This window comes from Podarcis muralis, chromosome 14, assembly GCF_964188315.1.
Source record: "Podarcis muralis chromosome 14, rPodMur119.hap1.1, whole genome shotgun sequence".
NCBI lineage: Eukaryota > Metazoa > Chordata > Lepidosauria > Squamata > Lacertidae > Podarcis > Podarcis muralis.
The window spans coordinates 45542211-45568228 of record NC_135668.1 but is presented as its reverse complement, the minus strand read 5'-3'; the positions used below and the strand labels follow the sequence as shown (position 1 = coordinate 45568228).

At 47.4% G+C, this 26018-nt stretch overlaps 1 protein-coding gene across 3 annotated transcripts; it reads left to right on the top strand.

The window, feature by feature from the left end:
- Positions 1-2894: 2894 nt before the first annotated feature.
- On the top strand, positions 2895-24683 carry SDR42E2 (short chain dehydrogenase/reductase family 42E, member 2). Of its 3 annotated transcripts, none has more exons than XM_077918608.1 (12): positions 2895-3168; positions 8175-8513; positions 9689-9784; positions 11265-11322; positions 12909-13027; positions 16517-16592; positions 17101-17183; positions 17947-18084; positions 19238-19303; positions 19866-19929; positions 21280-21353; positions 23966-24683. In XM_077918608.1, the coding sequence occupies exons 2-12, from the start codon at positions 8262-8264 to the stop codon at positions 24227-24229; spliced, it is 1290 nt and encodes a 429-aa protein (XP_077774734.1). In that variant the 5' UTR covers positions 2895-3168; positions 8175-8261; the 3' UTR covers positions 24230-24683. The 3 variants fall into 3 exon arrangements, with proteins under 3 accessions (XP_077774734.1, XP_077774733.1, XP_077774735.1); XM_077918607.1 differs by having other exon boundaries at positions 2896-3316; XM_077918609.1 differs by lacking the exon at positions 2895-3168 and adding an exon at positions 5152-5223.
- Positions 24684-26018: the final 1335 nt, after the last annotated feature.

Below are 26018 nucleotides of genomic sequence, written 5' to 3'. Positions count from 1 at the left end.
TAGCGCTTCTGCGCATGAGCGACCGCCAAAACCCAGAAGTAACCCATTCCAATATTTCCAGGTTTCGGCGGTCCGTAACCCGAAAAAACGCAACCTGAAACGTCTGTAACCCGAGGTATGACTGTATTGCCCTTACTGACTTCTCTGGAAGGGGGAATTTCAGACCTGAGGGCCAAATGTGAACCTCCTGGCCTTTCTATTTGGTCCTATGGATTTTCCCCAGCTGTGCCTGTTTACCAGGCCTGCTTCCCACTTCCACTGAGTGGTTTTTGTTGTGGTTGTAGTTCTGACGGGAGTGTGTCCTTGCACTCTGATCATGCCTCTTGCTTGCATAGACGCAGGACAAAGAGGGGTGTGTGTAGTATCTACAAAAACTGGCCCAGAGGTGAGGTTTGCAGTCAACGCTCCATCCATTTTGGCCCAACACTACACACAAGAATACATGTTCGAGGAGTGAATTGTGTTTGGCTGCAATCTTCATTGGAACCGGTGGGATTGACTTCTGAGTAGACATGTTTTGGTATTGCACGGTTAGTCTCAAACACACGTAGAGGATAGTTCCATTGTGGCACTTTAAAAACTAGCAGGTGTCAGGGCCAGAGTCAGACACACGAAAGAAGCAGAGCTCCCTTGTCAGTGAAGTTAACTCTTTATTCAAAGAAATGGCATACAAGACCTTACTTGGAATATCAATACAACCCAGGTGGTTAGGAAAGCCCAGCAGAGACTCCATCTCCTCAGAGTATTGCGGAAGAACGATGTCAATCAACATCTGATGATCTCCTTCTACCGATCCACAATAGAAAGTGTCCATTCATACTGCATCACGGTGTGGTACGCTGGTTTGACATCAACTGATAGGAAGTGCCTACAGAGGGTGGTCAATACAGCACAAGATATTATGGGATGTCCTGTGAATCCGCTGGATGAAATAGCGGAAGAACGTTGCCTCAGGAGCGTGAGGAAAATTCTCAGGGATGATTCACACCCTGGCCGGCACTTTCTGGATCTCCTGCCCTTGGGCAGAGGATATAGAAGCATGATTAGTCGCACCAACAGGGTAAAGAACAGCTTCTATCCATGGGCTGTTAGTCTGCTGAATGAAAAGATAACAACAGGGCAACTGACTTTCGGGTTTGGTGGGTGTGCGTCAGTAAACGAGGGGAATTAAGACTAAGAGAGCTGAGTGGGGGGTGCTTGTGTAATCTCACTGTATACAAGTTGTACAAGTGACAATAAAGTATTTCAATTTCAATACAACTCAGCAACCCTCCTTAGCAGCTCCTGCCCCTATGGACTGAGGTTCTCTGCCTCCCACCCTCCCTAACGCTCCTCTCCCAGATGTTTCCTAAACAGTCTCACGTTGCATCTGCGAACCTCTGGTCTGCTCTCATTACTCTTCAATTTATTGGAGATCAGGGGTGGAGCTTGTCGCAGCAGGAGAAGGAGACTCCCTGGATTCCCCAGCTGCCGCTTGACCCCCCCCCCTCTGCTTCAGCCTCGGAGTCTGAACTGCTCTCTGTCACAGCCTCTTCCTGCTCACTAAGCCCTGTTGCCCCTTCAGCATCCAGCTCCTCCTCCCAGTCTTCTCCCCCTGACCTCTCCTTAGTGTTCCACCACCAATCCCTGGGCTCTGAGCCTTCCTCCTCTAGGGTTTCCCTTGGGGGTTCCCTAGCTGGTGCCTCCTACCACTCCTCTTCATCCAGCCAGTCCCTGACAGCAGGTGTATTGAGACATTTATGCTGACATATGCCTACTCTAATAACTGTGATCTCTCTGCTTTCAATGCTACTGATTAGCTGCAGGGCCAAACTACAAATGGTTGACTGACCAACAGCAGAATCCTATACATTTTCTGCTCAGGATTCCCACTGGATATAATGGATCCTACACAGAGTAGACCCGTTGAAGGCCATGAACATGCCTAAGTTAGGTGCATCAATGCATCTGAGAAATAAATTATTTGGATACTATCCATTTACAGTGCATGGTTCCACCCCACAGGAATCTTGGGAACTATAGGGTGCTGGAGAACTATGTTTCCCAGGATTCTTTGAAGGGAAAACACGTGCTTTAAGGGCAGGTCATTATTAGACATTTAAAGCACATTCAATGTGCATAACTCTTCCCAAAGAATCCTGGGAACCCTAGCTTGCATAGGCTGCTGGGAACTGTGGTTCTGCACAGGGAAAACCTACAATTCCCAGTACTCTTCGGTGGGGAAGTCATGTGATTTAAATGTACAGTACAGGTACAGCAGGTGTGAGGGACCCGTCAGTCCCTCTGAGCAGGGCAGCATGGCCTGTTCCGCCGCACTGGGTGCCGAGCCTAGGGAGCACCTCAAGTTGTTGCAAGTATGACATAGTGAACTGAGCAGAATGGAAGGCAAGAGGTGTGGAGGGTGTGTGTGCCAAATTTGAAAGACCAGGTGTTGCTGAACTACAATTCCCACCTGCTCCAGCAAGCCAGGAGTGGTGGGAGTTGTAGTTCAGCAACATCTGGCAGGCCAAAGCTTCCCCACACCTGGTGTGTGTGTGTGTGTGTGTGTGTGTGTGTGTGTGTACACACACACACACACACACACACACACACACACATATATATATCAGGCATGTCCAACAGGTAGATCATGATCTACTGGTAGATTACTGGACATCTGTGGTAGATCACTGGCTTCCCCCCAAGAAGCTCAACAACTTTGTCTCCCCTAAAAAAAAGCTCAACATTATTGCCTTGCACCCCCATAAAACGGGGCTTTCCTCCTCCCTAAAGAAACTTTGACATGAACTCCTAAAAAACGGGGCTTTCCTTCCTAATAAAAGCTCAACCCCCCCCCCAAAAAAAACCAGGGCTTTCCTTCCTAAAAAAAGAGCTCAACAACTTTGACCTGAACCCCAAAAAAGGGGGTAGATCATTGCCAGTTTTTAACTCTGTGAGTAGATCGCAGTCTCTTGGGAGTTGGCCACCCCGATATATAGGATCGCACGGGGGCGTCGGATTGCACTGTAGCGCCACCCTCACCTGGAGATAACAGAACTCTCCTGTGCGTGCGCTGCGCCTTTAATATTTACGGTTCTCCTCCCCACCTCCCTGCTCGAAGTACAGTACCGTCAACACCAAGCCGGGCTCCTCCGCAGTGGCTTTTCTTAGGATGGATGAATTGAAGATGTAAGCCTGCCCGCCTAGCTGGGGGTGTCTCCTGGTCAACCGTGAGGGAGAGGAAAAGGAGCCACCTCCTGCCGTTTGGGGGGGGGGGGGAGAGCCAGGATTTGCCCCACCCCCAGGAAATCCCTCCTGCCGAGGACCCCCTCCCAGGGTAATAATAATATTGCAGGAGACCTCCTTATGGTTACTAGGGCTTTACGCGCTAGATCTTCCCAACTAAGTCCATACTCCGGAGGAGACCCACTGAAGTCAATGGACGGAAGCTAGGCGTCAGGGGCCAGGGCTTTCAATGGGTCTACTCTTGAGTAGAAGCTTAGTCGGAGGCACAACCCACGGATCTCCTTTTCTCGCCCATTGCATCGCTCAGGAAGCGAGCGGTGGGGGAGCAAGGAGTACCGAATCTCCCCCAAAGGTGTACATCTCCAGGCCTTCTAAAACTGAGAGGTTTGGTTGAGTGAAAACGAAATAACGTTTGCAAAAGGAAATAAAACGTGTACGGAGGGACTACCCTGCTTGGGACCTCTATAATAATTGTGTGGATGGTTTATTATCCCAGCAAACCCCATTCTGTCTTCCGAACACCCTGTGATTATTCATTATTTCTTACTATTGCTGCATAGAAATAAGTATAATTAGTGTCACCACTCGCTGTCATTCCCAAAATTAAAATTTAATTTTGGGGCATAAATGCACAGTTTACCTGGGCGTAGATGTCATTGAACTGGGTGAGTCCTACACCTGAGTAACTGTGCTTAGCACTGCACTGTTAGAAGGTTTTTATTTTACTTTTTGAAGTGACGTTTTGGCAAAGCTATGAGTTAGCGTACAGCCAGGGTACTGATATTAAAAGTATCTTGCACACATCTGCCTGTCTAGATATGATAATATCTGGGGGTTTGTGCAAGGAAACCACAGGTATTTTCCTTTTTTTGAATGAGGGAAATCCTGTGGACCTCTTTCACTTGCCGTGGCAAAGAACTTTGCTTTTTATAGCAGAATGGTGAAATGGTTTTGTCCACAACATGCTTCATCCAAACACAGCAGGAGGGTGAGCAGCCTGGAAGGCAGAGATGATATTTTTCCTTCAGGTAAATAATTGGCTTATAACAGGGATGCAGCGAAAGTTAGCAGTGCAGGTGGCTGTCCCCCAACAATATCTTCAGAGATTTTAAATAGGATATAGCTCAGCTGGTGGACCATGAGACTCTTAATGTCAGGGCCATGGGTTTGAGTCCCGGGCAGAAGATTCCTGCATTGCAGAGGGTTGGACTAGATGACCATCTCGGTCCCTTCCAACTCTACAATTCTATTCTTCTCCATGTCTTATGTCACGAGTGCCAAAAAGAAACATGCAGCAAAGTTTGAAAAAAGTGTGCTTGTAAAGCAATAATAAATGCAGATGGAAGGCTGTGCCCTTTGTATCTGAAGTATGCAGATTTATTCAGAAATCACAGCCAAACTTCAAAGATGAATTCCCCAAATACTGGAACCCAAACAATCCCTGTGTGCCAATGAGCAGCTTTGCATTTTTATTGTTTGCACTCCAAGCCAAGACCTGGTTACTCCAAAGGAAGTCCCACGGATTTCAGTGAAATTTACTTCCATGTAAGCACACCTGGCCATCAGTGGCGTAGCGTGGGTTGTCAGCACCCGGGGCAAGGCAAGTAATTTGCGCCCCCTAACCTGTGGATTTGCGCCCCCTAACCCGTGGATTTGCGCCCCCTAACCTGTGGATTTGCCCTAACCCCAGATGTTGCGCCCGGTGCGGCCGGCCCCCCCTGCACCCCCCACGCTACGCCACTGCTGGCCATTGCTGTATTATCCCCACAAGAGGCGTGAGGTAGAATTCTGTTTAACTGCACCAACTGTCTCCTTTTAAACTGAAACATTCTGGTGCAAAAGCAGTTCTCTGTTGCAGCAGCCTATGGGGAGAAGAGACTTATTTGCATATGTAATACGATTGGCTACCTTTTACACCAGATTCTTCATTGGAAGATGCTGGTGACCACTTTGGTCTATGGTCCCAGGAGTCTAAGAAGCGGTTGTTATTACCTTGGGGTGACTAAGAGAGATTTCTTTATTTATTCATAACAAAATTTACATATCGCTTGATTGTATGAAAACCTCTGAGTGGTTTTAAAAAAAAAACCAGCCACGTTGGGGGTTAGTAATGACTACCGTTCACCAACCCACCCTCTTCCCATTAAGTAAAACGAAAGCAAAATACAGCCCCACAGCTGATATATTTTGTTTATTTCATACAATGATTTCCACCCAAGACCTCAAGGGGGTATATATGCTTGCTTACTTTCTCATTTTATCCTTGCGACAACCTGTGAGGTTGGAGAGTCTGGGAGATCATTGTTGCTCCTTCACTCCCTCACCAGGGTGGCAATGGGTGGCGTGACTGAGAAGCCGCTACATAACGAATGAACTAGGCTATGGGTTCCTTCTATGCCCTTTCAAGCATCCTTTTTACTGCTCATTCATGATTATTTGGGTTCCTAATGCTTTTGGGATGGTCACGTATGACCCCACCCATACAGCGATAACATACTAGCATTGCGGAAGTGTCACAGAGCGAACGTAAACAGAATCATTCCACCACCAGTGCTTCATTTTACTATGTGAAGAACATGTTGCAGAAAACACCAAAAATAGATTTTATCTAGATCTTGACAGATTGAATGCAATCTAAAAAAGAGACCTGTCCCATGTAGGAACTCATTTCAAACACCTAACTGGACGGCACAGCGTTTACACAATTAGCAATTGAGATAATGACTTTTTGAAGTAAATTGCAGGCAAGGGAGGCCTGATCTGCACTGGGACCCTGCTGCTTTGGGGGGCGGGAGGGGGCGCAGAGGGGCTTTAAACCTTTGTTTCTTGCAAATGTTCAAACCTTTAAACCTTTGTCTCTAGTTGGAAATGAAGCAGTATGGCCACCCCAAACTTTTTGCAAGTGTGGATTGCATCAAAAACAGAAGTGTGTATGACCCCCGTTAATAGCACTGTGAACACAAACAATCATGAATGTGTGATAAAAAGGCATGGGGCGAGGCCATAGATACAGGGGAGCAATATCCTGATCTCACCATGGCTAACCAGATCCCCGTAGGAATACCAAAACAGAAGTCCGCTTTTGTTGTCTTGCTGTTAATCCCCATGCTACGGGAATATAATTTAAAAATACGCGGACATCTCCAAATACCAAGGGTTTTGCTAATGCAAAGTTGATGCTGACAACTTTGGACCAAATATAATTTATCACTGGAGAAGCCCGCCTCATATGCCTCAGTGAGGCATTCTCAGAAATGCTGAGAAGTGTATCACTTTTCATAACATCACAGCGTGTTTCTTTTTAATTTTCATTACCGAAGTTGAGGACTATAGGGCAAACAGCAGGATATCAGTGGGGTATTGATAACAGAACGCCAAAAAGTTAAACATTCATTTGTGAATAAGTGCTACATAGAGAAGCCATATATATATATATATATATATATATATATATATATATATATGCTTTCGTAGATTTTCACGGGTACAGGAATGCAGGTTTTGGTGTCCTCGGGTGTCTTCCCGTGTAAAAGTTGGGGTGTCTAGGCGACGTTTCGACGAGGTCTCACTCGTCATCTTCAGGCTGGTGCTTTCGGCTTCTTGTTACTGGAACAGAGCAGGATCTCAGTGTTTGAGTTCCTATAAATACTGTTGAGGAGGTGTGGCCTCTAATGTTCTGGGCAGAGAGGAAGTTCCCAGGCTAGTGTGCCTTTTCTTCTTTTGTTTCTTAATTACTTGAGGGATATCTTGAGTGATTTCTTGAGTTGTATCCTGAGTACCACTTAGGTGGGTCATTAGGTGTGGATTAGTTGCTAAAGCCTTTGTGTCTTGACCTCTTGAACTTTGTGAAGAGTTTTTCTGAGAAGATGGTTGTACTGCATTTTGTTGTGCTCTGGCTTGGCTTCGTGTATAGGGGCGAGCTGTGGTTTTGTGGTCTGTGCCAGCCAGATCTGTGTAGGGATTGCAGGGGGGTGCAGCATCCGGAGGTGCCACCATGGTTTGGCTACTGGATGGTATCTGTAATTCATCTGTGGAGAGGGTCTGGGTTTGGGTCTGGTGTGGTTGATTGGTGATGGCGTTCTGTGTGCCTCTGGCTCTGGTGTCAGTTTTTGTGGGGAGGGCTAATTTCCAGATGTCTGGCAAGCGGGATGTGTCGTCACGCTTGTTCATGTTGTGAGGGTGTTTCTCTATCTCGATGGCTTCCATGATTATTCTCTTGTGGTGATGTTCCATGTTAAAGAGCAATTTGGAATCTGCAAAATTAATTTCGTGTCCTGTTTCTTTCATGTGTTGGAAAAGAGAGGAAGTTTTTTCTTCTTTTTTGACGGCATTCTTGTGTTCTGCGATACGTGCATTTATTCGTCTGTTAGTTTGTCCAATGTACGTGGCTGGGCAGACTTTGCAGGGTATTTCATAGACCCCTTGGTTTTCCAACTGGATTTTATCCTTGGGGTTTCTGAGGATATTGGCTATTTTTTATATATATTTTTTTATATATTTTTATATATATATATATATATATATATATATATATATATATATATATATATATATATTATATATATATATATTTTATATATATATAATGTTTTTTAAATAAGAACCGGACTGAGAAACATGGAAAGCTTAAAATCAAAGAATTATAGAGTTGCAAGGGACCACGAAAATCGTCTAGTCCAGCGGTTCTCAACCTGTGGGTCCCCAGATGTTATTGGACTACAACTCCCATCATCCCTGAGCTCTGGACTTGCTAGCTGGGGTGATGGGACTTGTAGTTCAACAACATCTGGGGACCCACAGGTTGAGAAAGACTGATCTAGTCCAACCCTCTGCGGTGCAGGAATCTTAAACCCATGGCACTGTGATTAAGAGTCTTATGCTCTACCAATGGCGCTGTTATTCCTGTAGCAACAGCAGCAACAAAATTGGTCTTTGTGCTCTTTCAACAGGTTATGAGAAGGAGATACTGTTGCTCCTACCTTGGTGGAGTTTTGTAATACCAGATCCGGTGGATCTGAGCGCCCCCTTAGTGCGCAATGGAGAAATCTCAGCAGAAAGACCGAAAAAACCGCAAATCCTCAAAACAAGATGCCCAGCCTGCTGAACAGAAACTTGACACCGGTAACCGAGGGCTGAAGAAAGTGAGCAACAAGACCGTGATAACAGGAGGTGCTGGCTATTTTGGCTTTAGCCTTGGCCGCGCCCTTGCCAAAGCAGGAACCAGTGTGATTCTCTATGACATTAACCAACCCCTCTGGGAAATTCCAAAAGGAGTAGTACTCGTACAGGTATTTATCATTTATTATTATGATCCTAACACCCCACTTTTCTTTTCCATAAGCAACATATCATGTAGAGAGAGATTATTATCTGCTGTCAGGTGTAAGGCAGGTAAAGTGTGGTTGTGGGGGAAGGGTTTGCAAGCACCAGTGATCAGTGGCACCTGCTGCAATGGGAGTTGGTTGGGGTAGGTGACTATGATCTCTGCAAGATCGGGGGGGGGGGGTGTCCAATCCTGCCTGTTTTGAACTTTCCAAGGACCAGGAAAACCCTCATTTAAAGGAGGGAAGTTGTGGTTCGAGGACCCGTACCCCGTGCAGTGGAATGAAACACAAGGACACGTGATATAAGGTTAATGGGCAAGAAAAGGCCACAACTTTATTGATTACAGCAAGTGAAAAGGTATTGGCTTAGGCATTGGATTACGTCAGCTGACTCCACCCCCTCAGAGAGGGGTGAGTCTGAAACAAGGGGGGTTTATTCACCAGTAGGTGGAGCCTGTTGATGCTAATCCAACTATAGGCTCTCCCCTGATGTCACTGAGGGTCGTGCCATGGCCTCCTGCCAAGCAGGCATCGGACAGGACAACGAAAAGTGAGGGCTGGAGGCTGGCACCGCAGCAATTTAGGCTGCTGTACACTCCCCCCCTTGAAGGCACCTGGTTGGGTGCCTGGCCGAGGGCGTGGGCGCCAGCCAGGTGAGTGGGAGGCAGGGGGCAAACGCCCCCTGCTTGAGGCGGAGTCCGGCTCCCGGCCACAACCACTCCCCTCTCTTGCAGGGAGGAGAGTCTTTCCAGGACAACACAATGGGATGGGAAGGACAGCCTGTGGCTATGCCTATATTAATGAGACAGGCAAGTGCAAATCCAGAGTTCTCCAGTATGGACAAACGCTCTCTCTTTCTGCATAGACACCCATTGGATTAGCTTTGCAATCCTTCCATCAGAGGGATGAATGGTGTGTGAGGCCTCCTCCAACCCTTATGATGGCATGATTTGCATAGTATGTCTCGTGACCCTTTGCAATGACAGAGAAGATCTGCGTGATCAAAGAACTGGGTCTCTTCCCTGTTGCTGGTGGCCTTAGAGTGTGTACCTTGGCTTCTCAGCATCCTTTGTTGTCTCTTGCCTGGGGGAAAAACATTGCTGACCCCCACTCAGGAGTATGTGATCTCTGTGTTCTAGGCAGACGTGAGGCACTATGACCCGCTATATGCAGCCTGCGAAGGGGCAGACTGTGTCATTCACGCAGCCGCGTACGGAATGACAGGATTAGAACAAGTGAGTCGGCTTCTCTTCGTCTTGAGTTTCTGCAAGGAATCAACCCCTTTCACGTGGCTTTTCCAGATTGTGTTGAACAGATTTTCAGAAAATTTCCCGCTATCCTAAATCAAACGGAGATCGGTTGGTAGTTTTTTCCAGGGCCCGTCCCTTTCAGAAAGAAAAATAAAACACAGTAGACTCTCAGGCAAAGAAGCCCTGAGTGGATACAGACAGTCTGGGATAGCTCAGTCCGTAGAGCATCTCAGGGTCGTGGGTCCAATCCCCACATTTGACAAAAGAATCCTGCACTGCAGGGGGTTGGACTAGATGATCCTCTGTCAAGGAGCTGTCAGGCGAGCACAGGTCATCCACAAGTCAGGAAAGAACTTGAGACACAGAATGCAATTAGCTTTTAATTCACAGAAAGGAAGCAACACAGCAGCGTCCCTCTGGCTTGTCTCACCTAGCTCCTTCCCCTCTCACTCCAGATACCTCCCAAGCAGATGTGAAATGCGGCAAGGGGGCGGGCTCCTCTCTGGGCCTGTCTGGCCCATTGCTGAGCAGCGTGCAGGACCCTCATCAAGTGGGGAGTCTGGGGAGGAGAGCCAGTTGCTTGGCAGCAGAGGCAGCCTCGGACTCTTCTCTCTCTGAGTCTGCACTCCCGCTGAGACTCTCAGCACCTAGCGCTGTCTTGGAAGACCTTCCTTCTCCTGACACACGCCCCCACCCCACCCCGCCGATCACTCAACCCTCCTGCATCTAGCATCTCCCAGCTTGACACTCCTGCACACTGGCCCCCTGTGTCCCACCACCACTGTCCTGGGTTTAAGTTGTCATCTTCTGTGTCCTCCCTGGAGGGGTCTCTTGGATAGGCGGCGCCCAACGCTCTTCCTCGTCCGGCCAGACCCTGACACCCTCATGGTCCCTTCCAATTCTATGATGCTTTGAAAAAAGATGCCTGAGTGATGCTGAATTAGATCACAGACATTAAGCAAAGGCAACAGTAAGAATATGCACATTTTTTAAGAAGAGAAATGTTTTATTTTCAGTAAACAGTGTACTGAGAGGGGTGCATAAGTAAATTATCATTTGCTATTCCACATCCACTTTTGGCCCCACCTAGAAACATGTGACCTCTGGAGGACTATAAAAGGTTCCCTAGTCTTCCCACCCAAGACTAACTAGCAGTTCTCCAGGGTCTTGGGCAAAGACTCCTTCCCATCACTTGTGGTCTGAACCTTCTAACTGAAGATGCCAAGGAACGTACCTGGGACCTTCAGCAGGTACACAGCCTCTGAGCAATAGCCCTTCTTGACCGCTTTTTTCAGATTCTTTTTTTGGGGGGGGGGGGCGAAATTCAACTTTTACAAGCTGGCCTTCTTGCCACCTAGGGAGCAAGCCAAGCCAATTCTCCAGAGACCAAAACAAGCTAAAGCAATTCATTTTGCTTTGATTGCAGCAGCTGGTGCGACATTAAACCTCTTCCTGCTTTTCCTAGATGCACAAGAGACATATTCGGTCTGTCAATGTTGGAGGAACCAGTGTCGTCATTGAAGGTGCGTACAGCCTCAGTGCTTTGTTTTGGATGAGCCCAGGCTGAGGATCATCGATGGTTGGCTTGTTTACATACCACATCTCCCACAAATAAATCTGTGCTCAAAAGCAGTTCGCACAAAAGCCAGTCTAAATACGATAAAGAATAATAATGGTAATTTATTATTTATATGCTGTCCACCTGACTGGGTTGCCCCAGCCACTCTAGGCAGCTTCCAACACATTAAAACATAGTAAGACATAAGACATTCAAAACTTCCCTAAACAGGGCTGCCTTCAGATGTCTTCTAAAAGTCAGACAGTTGTTTATTTCCTTGACATCTGATGGGAGGGTGTTCCATAGGGTGGGCGCCACTACCCAGAAGGCCCTCTGCTTGGTTCCCTGTTACCTCACTTCTCACTATGAGGGAACTGCCAGAAGGCCCTTGGAGCTGGACCTCAGTGTCCAGGTTGAACAATGGGGGTGGAGACACTCCTTCAGGTATACAGGGCCAAAACAGTCTAAGGTTTTAAAGGTCAGTACTGACACCTTGAATTGTGCTCGGAAAAGTACTGGGAACTAATGTAGATCCTTCAGGACTTCAGGACTGTGTCCCGGCGGCTGCTCCCAGTATCACTCTGGCAGCTGCATTTTGTCTTAGTTGTGGTTTCTGAGTCACCTTCAAAGGTAGCCCCACGTAGAGCGCATTGCAGTAGTCCAAGTGGGAGCTAACTAGAGCATGTACTGCTGTGGCAAGACAGTCTGCGGGCAGGTAGGGTCTCAGCCTGCGTACCAGATGGAGCTGGTAGACAGCTGCCCTGGACAAAGAACACAATAAGACAAATAACATCACTGCAACATAATGCAAAAAAACCCAAGAATCAACAATTAAGAATTAATTTATCAAGGATAAACATTTAAGAAGTAAATATACAGCTTACTAATAGTTCAGGCTAAAGTATTCATTAAGCAATTCCCTTCTGCAGGCTCCTAGGGCTGGAGGGTGGAGCAAAACCAATCACCCCCTGATAGCAACCCCAGAGTCTCCCCACCACCACGGTTCTTTCTCTAGAAAGAGCTCCCTTTTGAAGGCTCCTAGGGACGCAGGTGGCGCTGTGGGTTAAACCACAGAGCCTAGGACCTGCCGATCAGAAGGTCGGTGGTTCGAATCCCCACAACGGGGTGAGCTCCCGTTGCTCGGTCCCTGCTCCTGCCAACCTAGCAATTCGAAAGCAAGTCAAAGTGCAAGTAGATAAATAGGTACCGCTCCGGCGGGAAGGTAAACGGTGTTTTCGTGCGCTGCTCTGGTTCGTCAGACGTGGCTTAGTCATGCTGGCCACATGACATGGAAGCTGTACACCGGCTCCCTCGGCCAGTAAAGTGAGATGAGCGCCGCAACCCCAGAGTCGGCCATGACTGGACCTAATGGTCAGGGGTCCTTTTACCTTTACCTAGGGCTGGAGGATGCTGTAATGTGAGCTGGGGCAGAATCATTTGTTGGCTGCTGTTGCAGCCATCCTGAGATACCAGTCCTTTCCCTCAGGAAAGCAGATTTCCATTTGCCTCCTTCCCTCAACGAAGTGCTTTGTGTTTCCTATGTCTCTGCAGTCTGCAAGCGGCGAAGCGTCCCCAGGCTGGTCTACACAAGCAGCATCAACGTGGTGTTTGGCGGGCAAACCCTTATTGACGCCGACGAGCAGAGTGTGCCTTATTTTCCTTTAGCAGAGGTATTGGGGCTGCTCCCCTTTTTAGCATTTGGCTGCAACCGACGGTTGGGGGGGGGGCAAGAGAGAGGAGGGCCGAGTTGTTTTTTTAAATGGCCTCCCCACAACACAAGAGAAATTACGTGTTGTTGTTTTTTCAGCCTGTGGCTTTGGATCCAAAGTGTAGGGGTGGATCCGAAGAACTGGGGGAGGCTGGTCTATTAGCCTTCGGTCTGCCCTCACCCCCACCTCCCTGCCTTCCTGCTTAGAAGCTCATAGATAAACTATGGTGCTTTAGGGGCTGTGATGGCCACTAATTTGGGTGGCTTTAAAAGAGGATTAGACTGTGATGGCCTGAGACTCGGGCTCGGAGCCAGAGGAGACTCAGTCTGCACCAGATCCTTTGCCTCAGGCATCATCTGAACCAAGTCTGGGGCCTGATCCTGAAGAGTCCCAGTCTGCACAGGTTCCCCTGCAACAAACACCAGCTGGGCCGAGTCAGGGGCCTGAGCCTGCCCTGGCTCCAGATGTGGGGATTACCCCGTTGCCTTCAGCTAGGCCATCACTTACATCTGCTCCACTACCGGTTGGGTCAGGGGAGGCTGAGGCGGCCTCTGGGTCTAGTAACCCACCGACGTCTCCCGAGCTGCAGAGACTGAGGTCTGAGAGAACGAGAGACCTGAGTACTCACAGGAGAAGCACTTGCCTTTGGGTGAAACAGGGAGGTGAGTCGCTGGGGGATCAGGACCGGCTGCTACCCGACAAAGATAAAAGGCTGTCGGACCCTGCCCCAGGTTGCAGGAGCAACATTGCTGTATGCTAGATGCTGCCGGAGATCCTGTACCTGTCCTTGCCTGGTTTTCTGCCTCGTGTCCTGGCATGGCCTTCGGAGTCTGGACCAGACCTGGACTGCGTTTCATGGGTTACCCCCAGGCCCAGCACATAGACAAATTCCCAGAGGACCAGGCTATCAAGGACTACTAGCCATAATGGCTCTGCTCTGCCTCCACGATCAGAGGCAGCAATGCTTCTGAATACCATTTGCTGGAAACCACAGGAGGGGAGAGGGCTCTTGTGCTTGGGTCCTGCTTGTAGGTTTCCCACAAGCATCTGGTTGGCCACTGTGAGAACAGGATGCTGGACTCGATGGGCCATTGGCCTGATCCAGAAGGTCTTAGAACCAGTCATGTTGTGCCCCTGCCTGTCTGTTATTGGGTTTGGCTACTGCTAGTCTCCTTGCCTTCTGTCTTACCAGTCCTAGTGGGCACTTGCCTCTTTTCCCTCCTCCTCCTCCTCCTCCTCCTCCTCCTCCTCCTCCTCCTCCTCCTCTCTTCCCCACCAGCCAGTGGTGTATGATGGGTTGCCAGTGCCCAGAGACACGTGGAGGGGTTGGTTGGTTGGATGGGAGGGAGGGAAATGGCTGCTTGCGCATCCAGCTGCTTAAAAGCGTCCGCAATCACCCAAGAGATTGCAGCCACAGAGATAAGGAAAAATAGTTCTTCCATTGTCTGGAGAGGTTGCTTCCCAGTTTGCATTTAGAAGCTGTTTTCTTTTTTTAAAAAAAATAATTTTTATTAAGTTTCCATTTACCAAATCAAACATATCATACCAATTAATCCAAATTATAACAATACAAATGATAAAATCCAAATATTTTCCAAATTATAATTTTTTGTGGGGGGTACCCATGCTTCAAGATCGGCAGGAGTCCAGTCATCTATATTTCTACTGCTTTGATGTTTCCAATGATGTTTTCAGCCCCATCTTCTCATCTCCTTGTCGTTACTCATTTTCCTTTTCGGTCACCTCCGAGTTGTCTCCGCAAGTGGATTGAAAGAAACAGTCTTGTTTATATTTCTGTGTGGACTTTGTAATGCTCTCTCGTAGATCACTCACATAAATCCAATAGTCAGGAGTTCCGTTTGAGCAGGCGTCACCATCTTGTTCCATTCCGATGAAATACAGTCTAAGTGTCCGCTCATTAACTTTCCCAGACCCACTGCATCGCAAATTAGTCTCTCCAGGAGGATTATCGCCCTTTCGAATTTACGATCCCACCCTGATAACAGATCAAGGGCTCATCCTCCCTAAGACCATATATCATGCAACGAAGGTCTGCTTGTCCGTGTCGGATCACATTTTAACTGCGTCACAGAGAGAGCCTCTCTTCTTCCAAATCTTTCATAGAATAAAACCTTCAATTCCTATTATTTTTCCCCACACAGTTTATTTTTAGTCCCACTTGCAATTAGTCGTAGTGACGGTTCTTCCAAGGGGGAGGGTTGTTAGGTAAATCATATTGAAAAAGTAGAAAGTTCCCCCCCCCCCTTTCCATTACGTTCCACATACCAAGATGTCTGCGATTCTTTGATGTTGTCCTCTATTCCTTCCGTCCCAATAATCTTAGTGGTAGAATTATTAGCAGATAAGACACTCCTGACCTCTCTTGAAGCATGTGCGTTTACTTCTCCAATTTTTTCCTTCTTTTTAAGCAATGCAACCAGTGTCGCTCTTGGAAGCAGCTTCTGGGAGTTCCAGAGCCCGCTCGAGGTGCGCCCAGTGCCTCTCACCCCCTCCTTCATCCGAACTCGGGGGTGATTTATGGCAACCGCGGGCGAGGACAGCATCTCCCCCCCCCCCCCGGGAAGATGAGGGAGACTGATTTACTTCCCATAATCAGCCTCTAATTACCTCGTGCGAGCCGGAGAGATGGTATTGTCGGCCATCTTCCAAGGCGCCCCTAGCAGCCCCCTCTAGAAGCTGTTTTCAACGGGGCCCAGTGATAGAAGCGTGCAGCTGGACTGAGGCAGCGCTGGGTGTTGAAAGTATCCAGGGAAGCAATTTTGCACCCAGGGCAACCACCCCTGTGCTACCTGCTACAACACTGCTCTTGCTCCTGCTACTTCATCTCTAGACTTAGGTTACCACTAGAGACCCTTGGGCACAGTGGGATTAAGAACAGCCCTATTTTTCTCTCTGTATGATCCCTGTAGGGTTACACCCCATGCTTTGGGGGAACGGAATCGCATCTTCTCGCAGGTCTGTTAGGAGTAAGACACATGGAATTCTTTTCACGTGACATCACTTTCCCTACTGGTGTCCCATACTCCTGTAGGGCAGACTGACCCCCTCCCCACATTAATTTCACTCTTTTTAATAAATAAATGTTATTACAGTCTTGGTTAAATCCTAAGGGAGAAAGTGTCCCCCAGATTCAGGGCAGCCAGAAATAAACCCCTTCCATCCATCCTCTAAGTTGGCACATAGAGGTGTTCTGTGTGGTCTTCCTGCAATTGTGGAAGACCCTCTGCTGGGGATTTACCCATAACCCCATGGTAAGACTTGGAGCTGTGATTAAAATCTCATTATACGGGCTGTTCTTTGGCACCAGGGATGTAGATGGCGACTGACTGAGTGGGGAAAAAATGTATTACTTGTTCAAGCAGATCTGTTGGCTTACGTGCTTTGGTATTTGCTAAATAATCCAAACGAATTAATTTGATTTCTTTTTAGCAAATGAACGAGTATTCCAGAACCAAATCAATTGCAGAACAGATGGTTCTAGGAGCAGACGGAGTGTCTTTACCAGGTACCTTTCTGTGATCTTAGCCTGTGGCAACCTTGGGGGGGGGAATGATTTTATTGTATCTTTCGTGACCCCCAGAGTCAAGCAGCGATTAAGGTTCATACTCAAGAGGCTCCATCTATGAAGTTATTCCAGGTTCACAGCTCTGGCCCTGCTCTTGGAGACTGAGAGACCGCAGAGCCTGGGGTTGGCAGGCAGGAGTCCGTAGAGGACACTCCCATACCACCAAGGCCTGTAGGCTCAGAGCCAGGACCTCCGTGGACACCTGCCCTTGAACCAGTGCCTCCCATTGCACCTCACTGGTCCAGCAGCACAGGGAGATATGCTCATCTTCAGGATAGAAGGTTGCCCCTTTAAGACTCCAAAGCTAGAGGAGCCTAGAAGCAGGTAGGAGGAGGAGTCGGGAGATGCTGAAACCTCTGGCCTCTCTTGTCCCATGTGGTCCAGCATCAGCAGTTTCTTCAATTGACGTGTTCAGAATCAGCCAACGGCTTCTTGTCCTGTTTCCTAGGAGGTGGCAAGCTGCACACCTGTGCTCTTCGACCGCCTGGCATCTATGGGCCAGAAGAACAAAGGCATTTCCCCCGGATAGCCGTACGTATTGTGACTTGCTCAGAACACTCTTCTGTGAATGTGGGGGGAAACACTACCATATGAACCTACCCAGACCCTGAGGTCATCTTCTGAGGCCCTCCTCCATGTGCCCCTTCCTTGAGAGGTCCGGAGGGTGGCAACACGAGAACAGGCCTTCTCTGCAGTGGCTCCCCATCTGTGGAATGCTCTCCCCAGGGAAGTTCGCCTGGCGCCTTCATTGTACACCTTTAGGCGCCAGGCAAAAACGTTCCTTTTTAACCAGGCTTTTGGTTGATCGGATTTACATCCTATGCCCTTTTAAAATGTGGGGGGTTTTGGGTGGAGGGGCTATTGGGTTGTTGCTTTTATTTGTATTAGGTATTTTGTGGTTTTATATCTTGATTTTATTCTGTGAAACACTCTGAGGCCCCCAGGTATATAAATTCAATAAATAATAATAATACCACCATGGGATGAGACCAGTTACAGTTAGGTACCAGAGAAAACAAGCCACGCAAGGAAAGGTTGAAACAGCTGGATATGTTTGGCCTGGAGGCAAGAAGTCCGGGCGGGGCAATGATAGCGCTCCTCAAACACAATAAGGGTTGGCACATTGAGAAGAGCAAAGGCATGCCCTGGGTTTACTCTGCTTGGGATAACTGAATAGGGCTTGCTTTAAAAATCTGTTCTTCAGCTCAGGAGAGCCAGTGACAATTCTGCATCACATCTCGTTTGCCCCTCGTTGTAACTGGCAACGTTATGCTTCAATCATACCTTCCAACAGTTGAATATCGAAAGAGGGATGTTTGTCTTCACATTTGGGGGACCAGAGACCCGGATGAACTGGGTTCATGTCAAGAATCTCGTGCAAGCTCACATCCTCGCCATGGACGCTCTCACTCCTGAGAAGAACTATATAGCTGTGAGTATATCGTTACACGTGCTCCAGTTTTTCAGGCGCTGAACATTCTGGGGATGTGCAGAGCGTTTCCTTGGCGTGAGGCACCTGGAGGGCTGTGGCATTTTCGGGATAATTGATTTACTAAGCAGCTTTCCGGCAGAAGTTGCTAAGTAACGCTAAGAAACCCACAAAAACACCAGTGTGGTTTTGAAATCAGTGGTTAACATCAGTGCAGCGTCAAAAAGTTCAAGTCCACCATGTTGATTCAAAATGGCTTCCAGGTGTATCCAAACATAGATGATGATGATGATGATGATGATGATGATGATGATGATGATGATGATTTATTATTATTTATACCCCGCCCATTTATCTGGATTTTCCCAGCCACTCTGGGTGGCTTCCAACAAAATATTAAAATACAATAGTCCGTCAAACATTAAAAGCTTCTCTAGATGAAAACCTGTTCCTTGCTCTCATGCAAAATTTGGCTATAGGATCTTGGGAGGTGTCCAACTCCCTAGAAAACAGATCTTCCAATATATATATTAAGTTTACTATATGGCTCACTGCTAAAACTAATTTCCCCCATGAACTTTCCCTGACCCTGAGGTCATAATCTGAGATTCTTCTCTGTAGCCCACCTCCAAGGAAGGTCTGAAGCGTGGGGATAAGAGAGCAGGACCTTTCTATAGCATCCCGCCATTTATGGAATGCTCTCCCAAGGGAGGCCCACCTGAATCCACCCTTGTCCTCATTTTGGCGCCAGGCAAAGCACAGGCATTTGGATAGCACCAGTGAAATGACGTTGCACTGTGAAATCTGTTTTTGATATGTTTCGCCTGTGTTTATTGTTGTATTTACACTCTTGCTATATATCAAACCATCAGGGTTTTTGTTATTGTTTTGTTTTGGTGGGCAATAAATTTAATGCACCTAAACCTTCGGAGTTTCCAGGAAATCATACAGTTCTCAGCTGAGCACAAAGGTGTCCAGGTAGGTTATTTTCCTTCCTAAGGCTGCAGGCAAACCGTACATGTAAAGTTCATTGCCAATGTGTACCTTGCATGATCGTTGGCCATTGGGGCCGAGGAGAGTTTAATGTCCAACAATGTTTGTATGGCCACAAGTTCCCCCTGTCTATTCTGATCTCTTTCCCCTGTGTTCTTTGTAGGCTGGCCAGGCATATTTCATCAACGATGGCGAGAAGGTCAACCTTATTGAGTGGTTATCCCCACTGGTGAGTGCAAGAGCTGTTTGTTATAGACAGAATAGTGCTCTAAAACTTCTTAAGCTTATTGGCTGTGGTGGTTGTGACGGATGGGAGTTCGAGTCCAGTATCCTCTGGCGGGCTTCAATTTCTCCGTTTCTTTTTTAATCTGCCTCGAGTCTCATATGGCCTGATGAGATGCAATAATTAATAAAGGCAGCTGTATAGTGTTGGGGGGGGAATCAGATGAATATGGGGGGGGGGACCCCCTTACAAACCATAGATGACTATGTATAATGCAAACCTTTGCTGAGTATTTTACCAGTGAAAATTTCCAGACACAGAAGTTTTTTTGTGTAAGAAATTCAATAACAGGAGTTTTAATTTGTTTTGGTCTTAAATTGACTGCGATTTTAACCTTCTCTGTATTTTAAATTATGGTTGTAATCTGTGAGTGTTTTATCTTTCTCGTAAACTGCTTTGAGGTTTTCCTGCAATCAAATGGTACAGAAAAGTTATGGAATGGATAGATCGATAAATGAACAGCTGCATTCAAAACTGTCTGGTTTCAGTATTTAAATGTTTCTTTCAGTTTAAAGGATTGGGTTGCAGCAAGCCATGGATACGTGTTCCTGTTATTATTGCTTATTTTTCAGGTAAAATATTTCCAGTTGTTTGTTCAACAGTTGTTTGGGGTTTGCTTGTTTTTACAGTCGTTCAGACAAAACCTTGGGTTTGCACTCGGTGTGAATCAGGAATTTTATCTTGCAGCAAACCATGGCTTGAAAACTGGCTTGTTGAATCGGCCATTGTGGTAAACCATAATGCTTAAACTGAGATGTTTGGAAGCAGAAGCTAAACTCTGCAGAAATCCTTCTCCCAGTCACAAAAGATCTGAGTTTCTGAAGCTCGACAGCCATTGTTTAGCGTTATGTGCAGATCAGCCCATTGCACTATATCGGCGCCCATCTCAACTGAGACCTGAGGGGGCAGAGGTTCATGTTTTTCAACCCTGATGTTGTTCCATAAAAAACAGCATTCTCCGTGCACACACACCCCTGGCCACAACTGCATTGCCTTGTGGTAAGGATGGGGAAAAGTTTCTGTGGGGAAGTTGACTCCTATGCAGGTGTTGAGGAGGGGAGGAATTTTGATCGGGACAACAGCAAGTGAAGAGAAGGATCAACCTTTCACAGCACGGCCTCAGCCCAGATTGCGGCTGCCCATGGTGACAACTGTCTGAACCCAAATGTTACATTACATACAGTGGTGCCCCACAAGACGAATGCCTCGCAAGACGGAAAACCCGCTAGACGAAAGGGTTTTCCGTTTCTGAGTTGCTTCGCAAGACGATTTTCCCTATGGGCTTGCTTCGCAAGACGAAATGTCTTGCTAGTCTTGCGGGGGTTTTTTTGCTCCCCCCCCCCTTTTTCTAAGCCGCTAAGCCGCTAATAGCCTTTTAGCAGCTCAGCCGCTAATCCTTTAATAGCCGCTAAGCCGCTAAGCCGCTAATAGCGCTAATCCGCTTAGCCGCTAATAGGGTTGCTTCGCAAGACAAAAAAACTGCTAGACGAAGAGAATCGCGGAACGGATTCTTTTCGTCTTGCGAGGCACCACTGTATTTAATTTAATATATAATTTAACCCAACCTTTTTGGAGCTGCGGGCACAGGGAATCTTATTAAGGAGACAAATAACAACCCCAATGACAGAGAACAGTTTAACGGCAGCTCTTTTTAGCAATATAAACAAATAAGTTGCTAAAGTTAGACTTGAGAAATGCAGTCAGGGCTCAGCGGCAGAGTGTGTGATTTTCGTGCGGAAGGTCCCTGGGTTCAATCCCTGGTATCTGCAGGCAGGTATTGGAAATATGTCTGTCTGAATGGAGCATTGCTGCCTGTCTGTACTGAGCTAGACAGACCCAAGCATTTGACTCACAGCTTTGTGCATGCGCTGCTATTTCAAGCGACCATTGTATTTATCAAGTGCTTTTTTTTCTTTGTACAGCTGTGGCAATGGAACACTTCCACAACCTGTTAATGCCCATTGTTGAAATCACACCTTTGGTCACCAGAAATGAGGTAACGCATGCCTACGTTATTACGTGCTTGGTTTGTTTCATAGAATCAGGAGTGTAGAGTTGGAAGGGACCATCAGGGTCATCTAGTCCAACCCCCTGCAATGCAGGAATCTTTTGCCCAACGTGGGGCTCAAACTTACAATACTGAGATTAAGAGTCTCATGCTCTACTGACTGAGCCATTTGTTGTAGTAACTTATACTCTACCCTTCAAGCAAATTACCAGGGCGGATTACAAAATAGAAAAGCACAAGAAAACAAACTTTAAAAGATACCAAGAGCCCTTGTAGTGCAGAGGGAGCTTTGCAATCTGGCTGGCTGGCTTTTGTCCCGCACAAAGAGCCCATTTTACAGGTGGAGAAATCTCCCAGGTCACATCCCAACATCCTAACCATTACGCCACACTTCTGTCCCCTTCTAATTTTTCTTTCGTCTTTACTCTGTTGTTACTCTTGGCTTGCATGACATACGGCTGGTGTTCTTAATGGTATTATGAATTGGCATGCTGCCATATATATTTTTGTTGTTGTTAATGTTAATGCGGGTGGCGCTGTGGATTAAAGCCTCAGCGTCTAGGACTTGCCGATCGAAAGGTCGGCGGTTCGAATCCCCACGGCGGGGTGCGCTCCCGTCGTTCGGTCCCAGCGCCTGCCAACCTAGCAGTTCGAAAGCACTCCCGGGTGCAAGTAGATAAATAGGGACCGCTTACCAGCGGGAAGGTAAACGGCGTTCCGTGAGCTGCGCTGGCTCGCCAGATGCAGCTTGTCACGCTGGCCACGTGACCCGGAAGTGTCTGCGGACAGCGCTGGCTCCCGGCCTATAGAGTGAGATGAGCGCACAACCCTAGAGTCTGGCAAGACTGGCCCATATGGGCAGGGGTACCTTTACCTTTACCTTAATGTTAGCAGAAATTCTAAAATAAACTATTGTGCTTTTCAAAAAGAGGGTCCAGTAGAGTCGTGGGTAAGAAAGCTATCACTGGCTACATATCACAATAGTTATGTCCTGCCTCCATTGGATGCCTCTTAATATCACCTGCCGGGAGTCGCAAGTGGGGAGAGGGCTGTTGTTTTCAGCTCCTGCTTCTGGGCTTTCTTTTTTTTTATAATAATTTTTATTAAGTTTTCCATTTAACAATCCAATCACATCACATTAATTATTCCAAATTATACCAATACAAATCATAAAGTCCAAATATTTTGCCAAATTATAAATTTTTGTTGGGGGTTCCCATGCTTTTGAGTTCAGTAGGGTCCAATCATCTCATATTTGTGCTGCTTTTAGTGTTCACCAGTCCCATCTTCCAATCTTCTTGATGTTATCCTTTTTCTTCTTAATAGCCTCTGAGTTGTTTCCACAGGCAAGTTAAAGTAAACAATATTATACTTCTGTGTTAACTTTGTAAGGCTCTCCCTTTTTTTTAAAGCTGGTAAGTCTTTTGTTTGCAGTAAATCTTAACACGCTGATCCAAAAGTCCTCCTCAGGTGGCAGACGCCATTTTTTTCAGTTCTGATGAAATACAATCTAGGCATTTGCTCATTAATTTTCCCAGACAAGTTGCACCATAAATTAGCCTTTCCAGGGGAGATGTGCCTGGAAACTTAGAATACAAACATGATAAGAGAGTAAAGGCTCGCCTCCCCCTATGGCTATTAATCTCGCAACATAGTCTGTCTCATAATGGCGGGTCCCGATTAAAAACTGCGTCACAAGAGAACCTTTTATTTTCTTCCCAGATATTTCAACAAGCAAAGGCTTTAGTTGATATTTTTATTTCCACACAGTTTATTTTCCAATCTCACTTGCTCTAGGTCATTTTGACGGTTCTTCTAGGGGGGGAGTTGTTAGGTAATATCGTAATAAGAAGAAAAAGTCCCCCCCCCCCTTCCGTTCTGTTTCAACATACCGGCATAGATGTTATTCTCTGACATTATCTTCTTTCCAGTCCACTCCATCGCTCTTAACTTCTCAGTGGCAGATTTAATTTGCAGCTAAAATACCCTTTTATTCGCTCGAAGCATGTGCGATAATTCTTATTTCCAATTTTTTATCTTAAGAAACGCAACTTGGGTCGCACTCGGAGACAGCGTCCGGGAGATCCGAGCTCGCTCGAGGGCTTTCCGTCCAGTGCCCTCACCCCCTCCTTCTTTCAAACTCAGGGGTGATTTATGGACAACTGCGGACGAGGCTGCATCTCCCCCTACACCGGGGAGAAAAACGGGAGGCTGATTTACTCCCATATCAGCCCCTTAATTACCTCGAGTGAGCTGGAGAGATGGTATTGTCGGCCATCTTCCAAGGCGCCCCTAGCGAAGCCCCTGCTTCTGGGCTTTCCATAGGCATCTGGTTGCCCACAGTGAGAACAGGATGCCAAGACTAGGTCGGCCTTTGACCTGATACAGCTGGTGCCTTCTTAAGTTCTTACGAAAAGCATCATTTTAAATGTGCGATGGAAACAATGATGGGATGGAGGGAATTGTGGTGCAGCGACATCTGGAGGGCACTGAATCTGGGAAGCCCACCCCAGACCGGGCACCCTCCATTGTCATTTGCCCTCATGTTGTTTCAAAACAGTTTTTAAAAGAAACCCAACTCCTTTGCTTTCGCTTCGCAGGTGTACAACATTGCTTACACGAACACGTTCAAAATAGATAAAGCCCGGCAACAGCTCGGCTACGCCCCAAAAAAGTACTTGTTTGCAGACTGCGTGGATCATTTTTTGAAAACCAGGCCCCGCAAGAAGAATTATTTCATGCTGAAAAGCTTCGTGGTGATAGCCCTGTTCATCGCCCTGATCATCCTGGCAGTTTACCGTCAAGAAGTTTGGGAATTTGTTCACAAGAACTGGGGAAAGTATCGGCATCTTGTCGTGCGATAAACCAGCCGTTCTCAGGCACAGGATCGGCCGGGGGAACATTGCCCTTGGATCGCATGGTCTGTTTTTCTTAGCTCTAAAGTAGTAGGCAGGCAGGAAGGTACATTAAGAGGAATAAGAAACATACAAGGAAATCGTCCTGCGGTGGCTAATGAACAGAAAGCCAAAATGGCCACCGAAAATCACACTCAGGAGACTCACACAAGGGGAGAGAGTGTTGTTTTTATATCAGCGGTGTCTACGTTCAGTTGGTTCCTCGTCTTTCGTCAAACTGAAGAAGAGAGGGGGGCTTTCAAAGGCTGCGTACAAATAATCCTCCACAGACACATCAGGACCGGCCTCTTGCCTCTCCAGGTCATGATGAGAAACAACGAAGGTGAGAAAGTGATCCAGGAGAACAGTGCCAACAGCGAACCATTTTGCACGGCACCGGATGTCTCTCGCCAACTTTGCAGCACGAGCTGAAAATAAAACCACACCTGAAAACCTGCCTGTGTTTCTCCAAGAGCCGAAGCCGACAAAACTGGCCTGTGGAAAAGCAGGTCCACTGGTCTCGCCATGTTTACATATAATACGTGGTTGGAGAAGGCGGTGGTCTGTCCTTTACATGTGAATAAGCACTCTTGAGGGCAGGGGAAGGTTTCTCTGTGTTGTTTGAAAAGGGATGGAGGGGGGACCTGTGGCCTTCAAAATGTCGTTGGACTACAACTTCCACTGGCCCTGTGATGTAGTGAATTGAGCAGAATGGAAGGCAAGAGATAGGGGGTGGGACAGGCCGAATTTTGGCCTTGCCCAAGGTGAAATTTGAAAGAGCAAAGACAATCCCCGGAGGTTGTCGTTCCAACACCACCTGGAAGGCATTACAGTGCCCTCTGGTGTAAAGAGGGGAGCGCATCGGCCTCACCCATCTATTCTTGTTTCTTTTTTTTATGTGTTGGCTCCTCCGGTTGCTCGTTTTAACGGATTAATTTATAAGCCCCGCCTTTCAAGAATCAACGTCCTTTCCAGCATTAAATGCTACATTTAATAACACTGGTCTAATCATCAAAAAGGGACGCGGGTGGCGCTGTGGGTAAAAGCCTCAGCGCCTAGGGCTTGCCGATCGAAAGGTTGGCGGTTCGAATCCCCGCGGCGGGGTGCGCTCCCGTCGTTCGGTCCCAGCGCCTGCCAACCTAGCAGTTCGAAAGCACCCCCAGGTGCAAGTAGATAAATAGGGACCGCTTACTGGCGGGAAGGTAAACGGCGTTCCGTGTGCGGCTCTGGCTCGCCAGAGCAGCGATGTCACGCTGGCCACGTGACCCGGAAGTGTCTCCGGACAGCGCTGGCCCCCGGCCTATAGAGTGAGATGGGCGCACAACCCCAGAGTCTGTCAAGACTGGCCCGTACGGGCAGGGGTACCTTTACCTTTTTTAATCATCAAAAATGCAGCATGAACTGAGACCAGGCCACACCATCTCATCCCTTAGCCGTAGTCTGTTTCCGTTAAGTCCAGGTAAAATATTAGGGTTTCAAAATATATTGGGATGGGGCCTGCCTAATGCTGCTGTGTGTTAGCATTGCCCAATTGTGGGGCCGCTGCCAAAAAGGCTCTGGCCGATGTGTATGTCAGCTGAACTCCCTTTGCTGGTGGGCATCAGAACAAGGCTTTGGATACAGGTCTGGAGTTATGGGCAGGCGTCTATGGATATAGGTGAGCCTTTAATTTCAAGGTCACTGCCAGTATTTAAAAATGGGCCTGGAAGTGCACCAGTAACCAGTGCAACTGGTACAATATTAGTGCAATATGCCTTGC

Coding starts and splice junctions, on each gene's coding strand:
- SDR42E2 (XM_077918608.1), top strand. CDS start 8,262: ATGGAGAAATCTCAGCAGAAAGACCGAAAAAACCGCAAATCCTCAAAA. Junction 19,930..21,279: donor TATTATTGCTTATTTTTCAG/GTAAAATATTTC, acceptor TTCTTTGTACAG/CTGTGGCAATGGAACACTTC. Junction 21,354..23,965: donor CTTTGGTCACCAGAAATGAG/GTAACGCATGCC, acceptor TTCGCTTCGCAG/GTGTACAACATTGCTTACAC.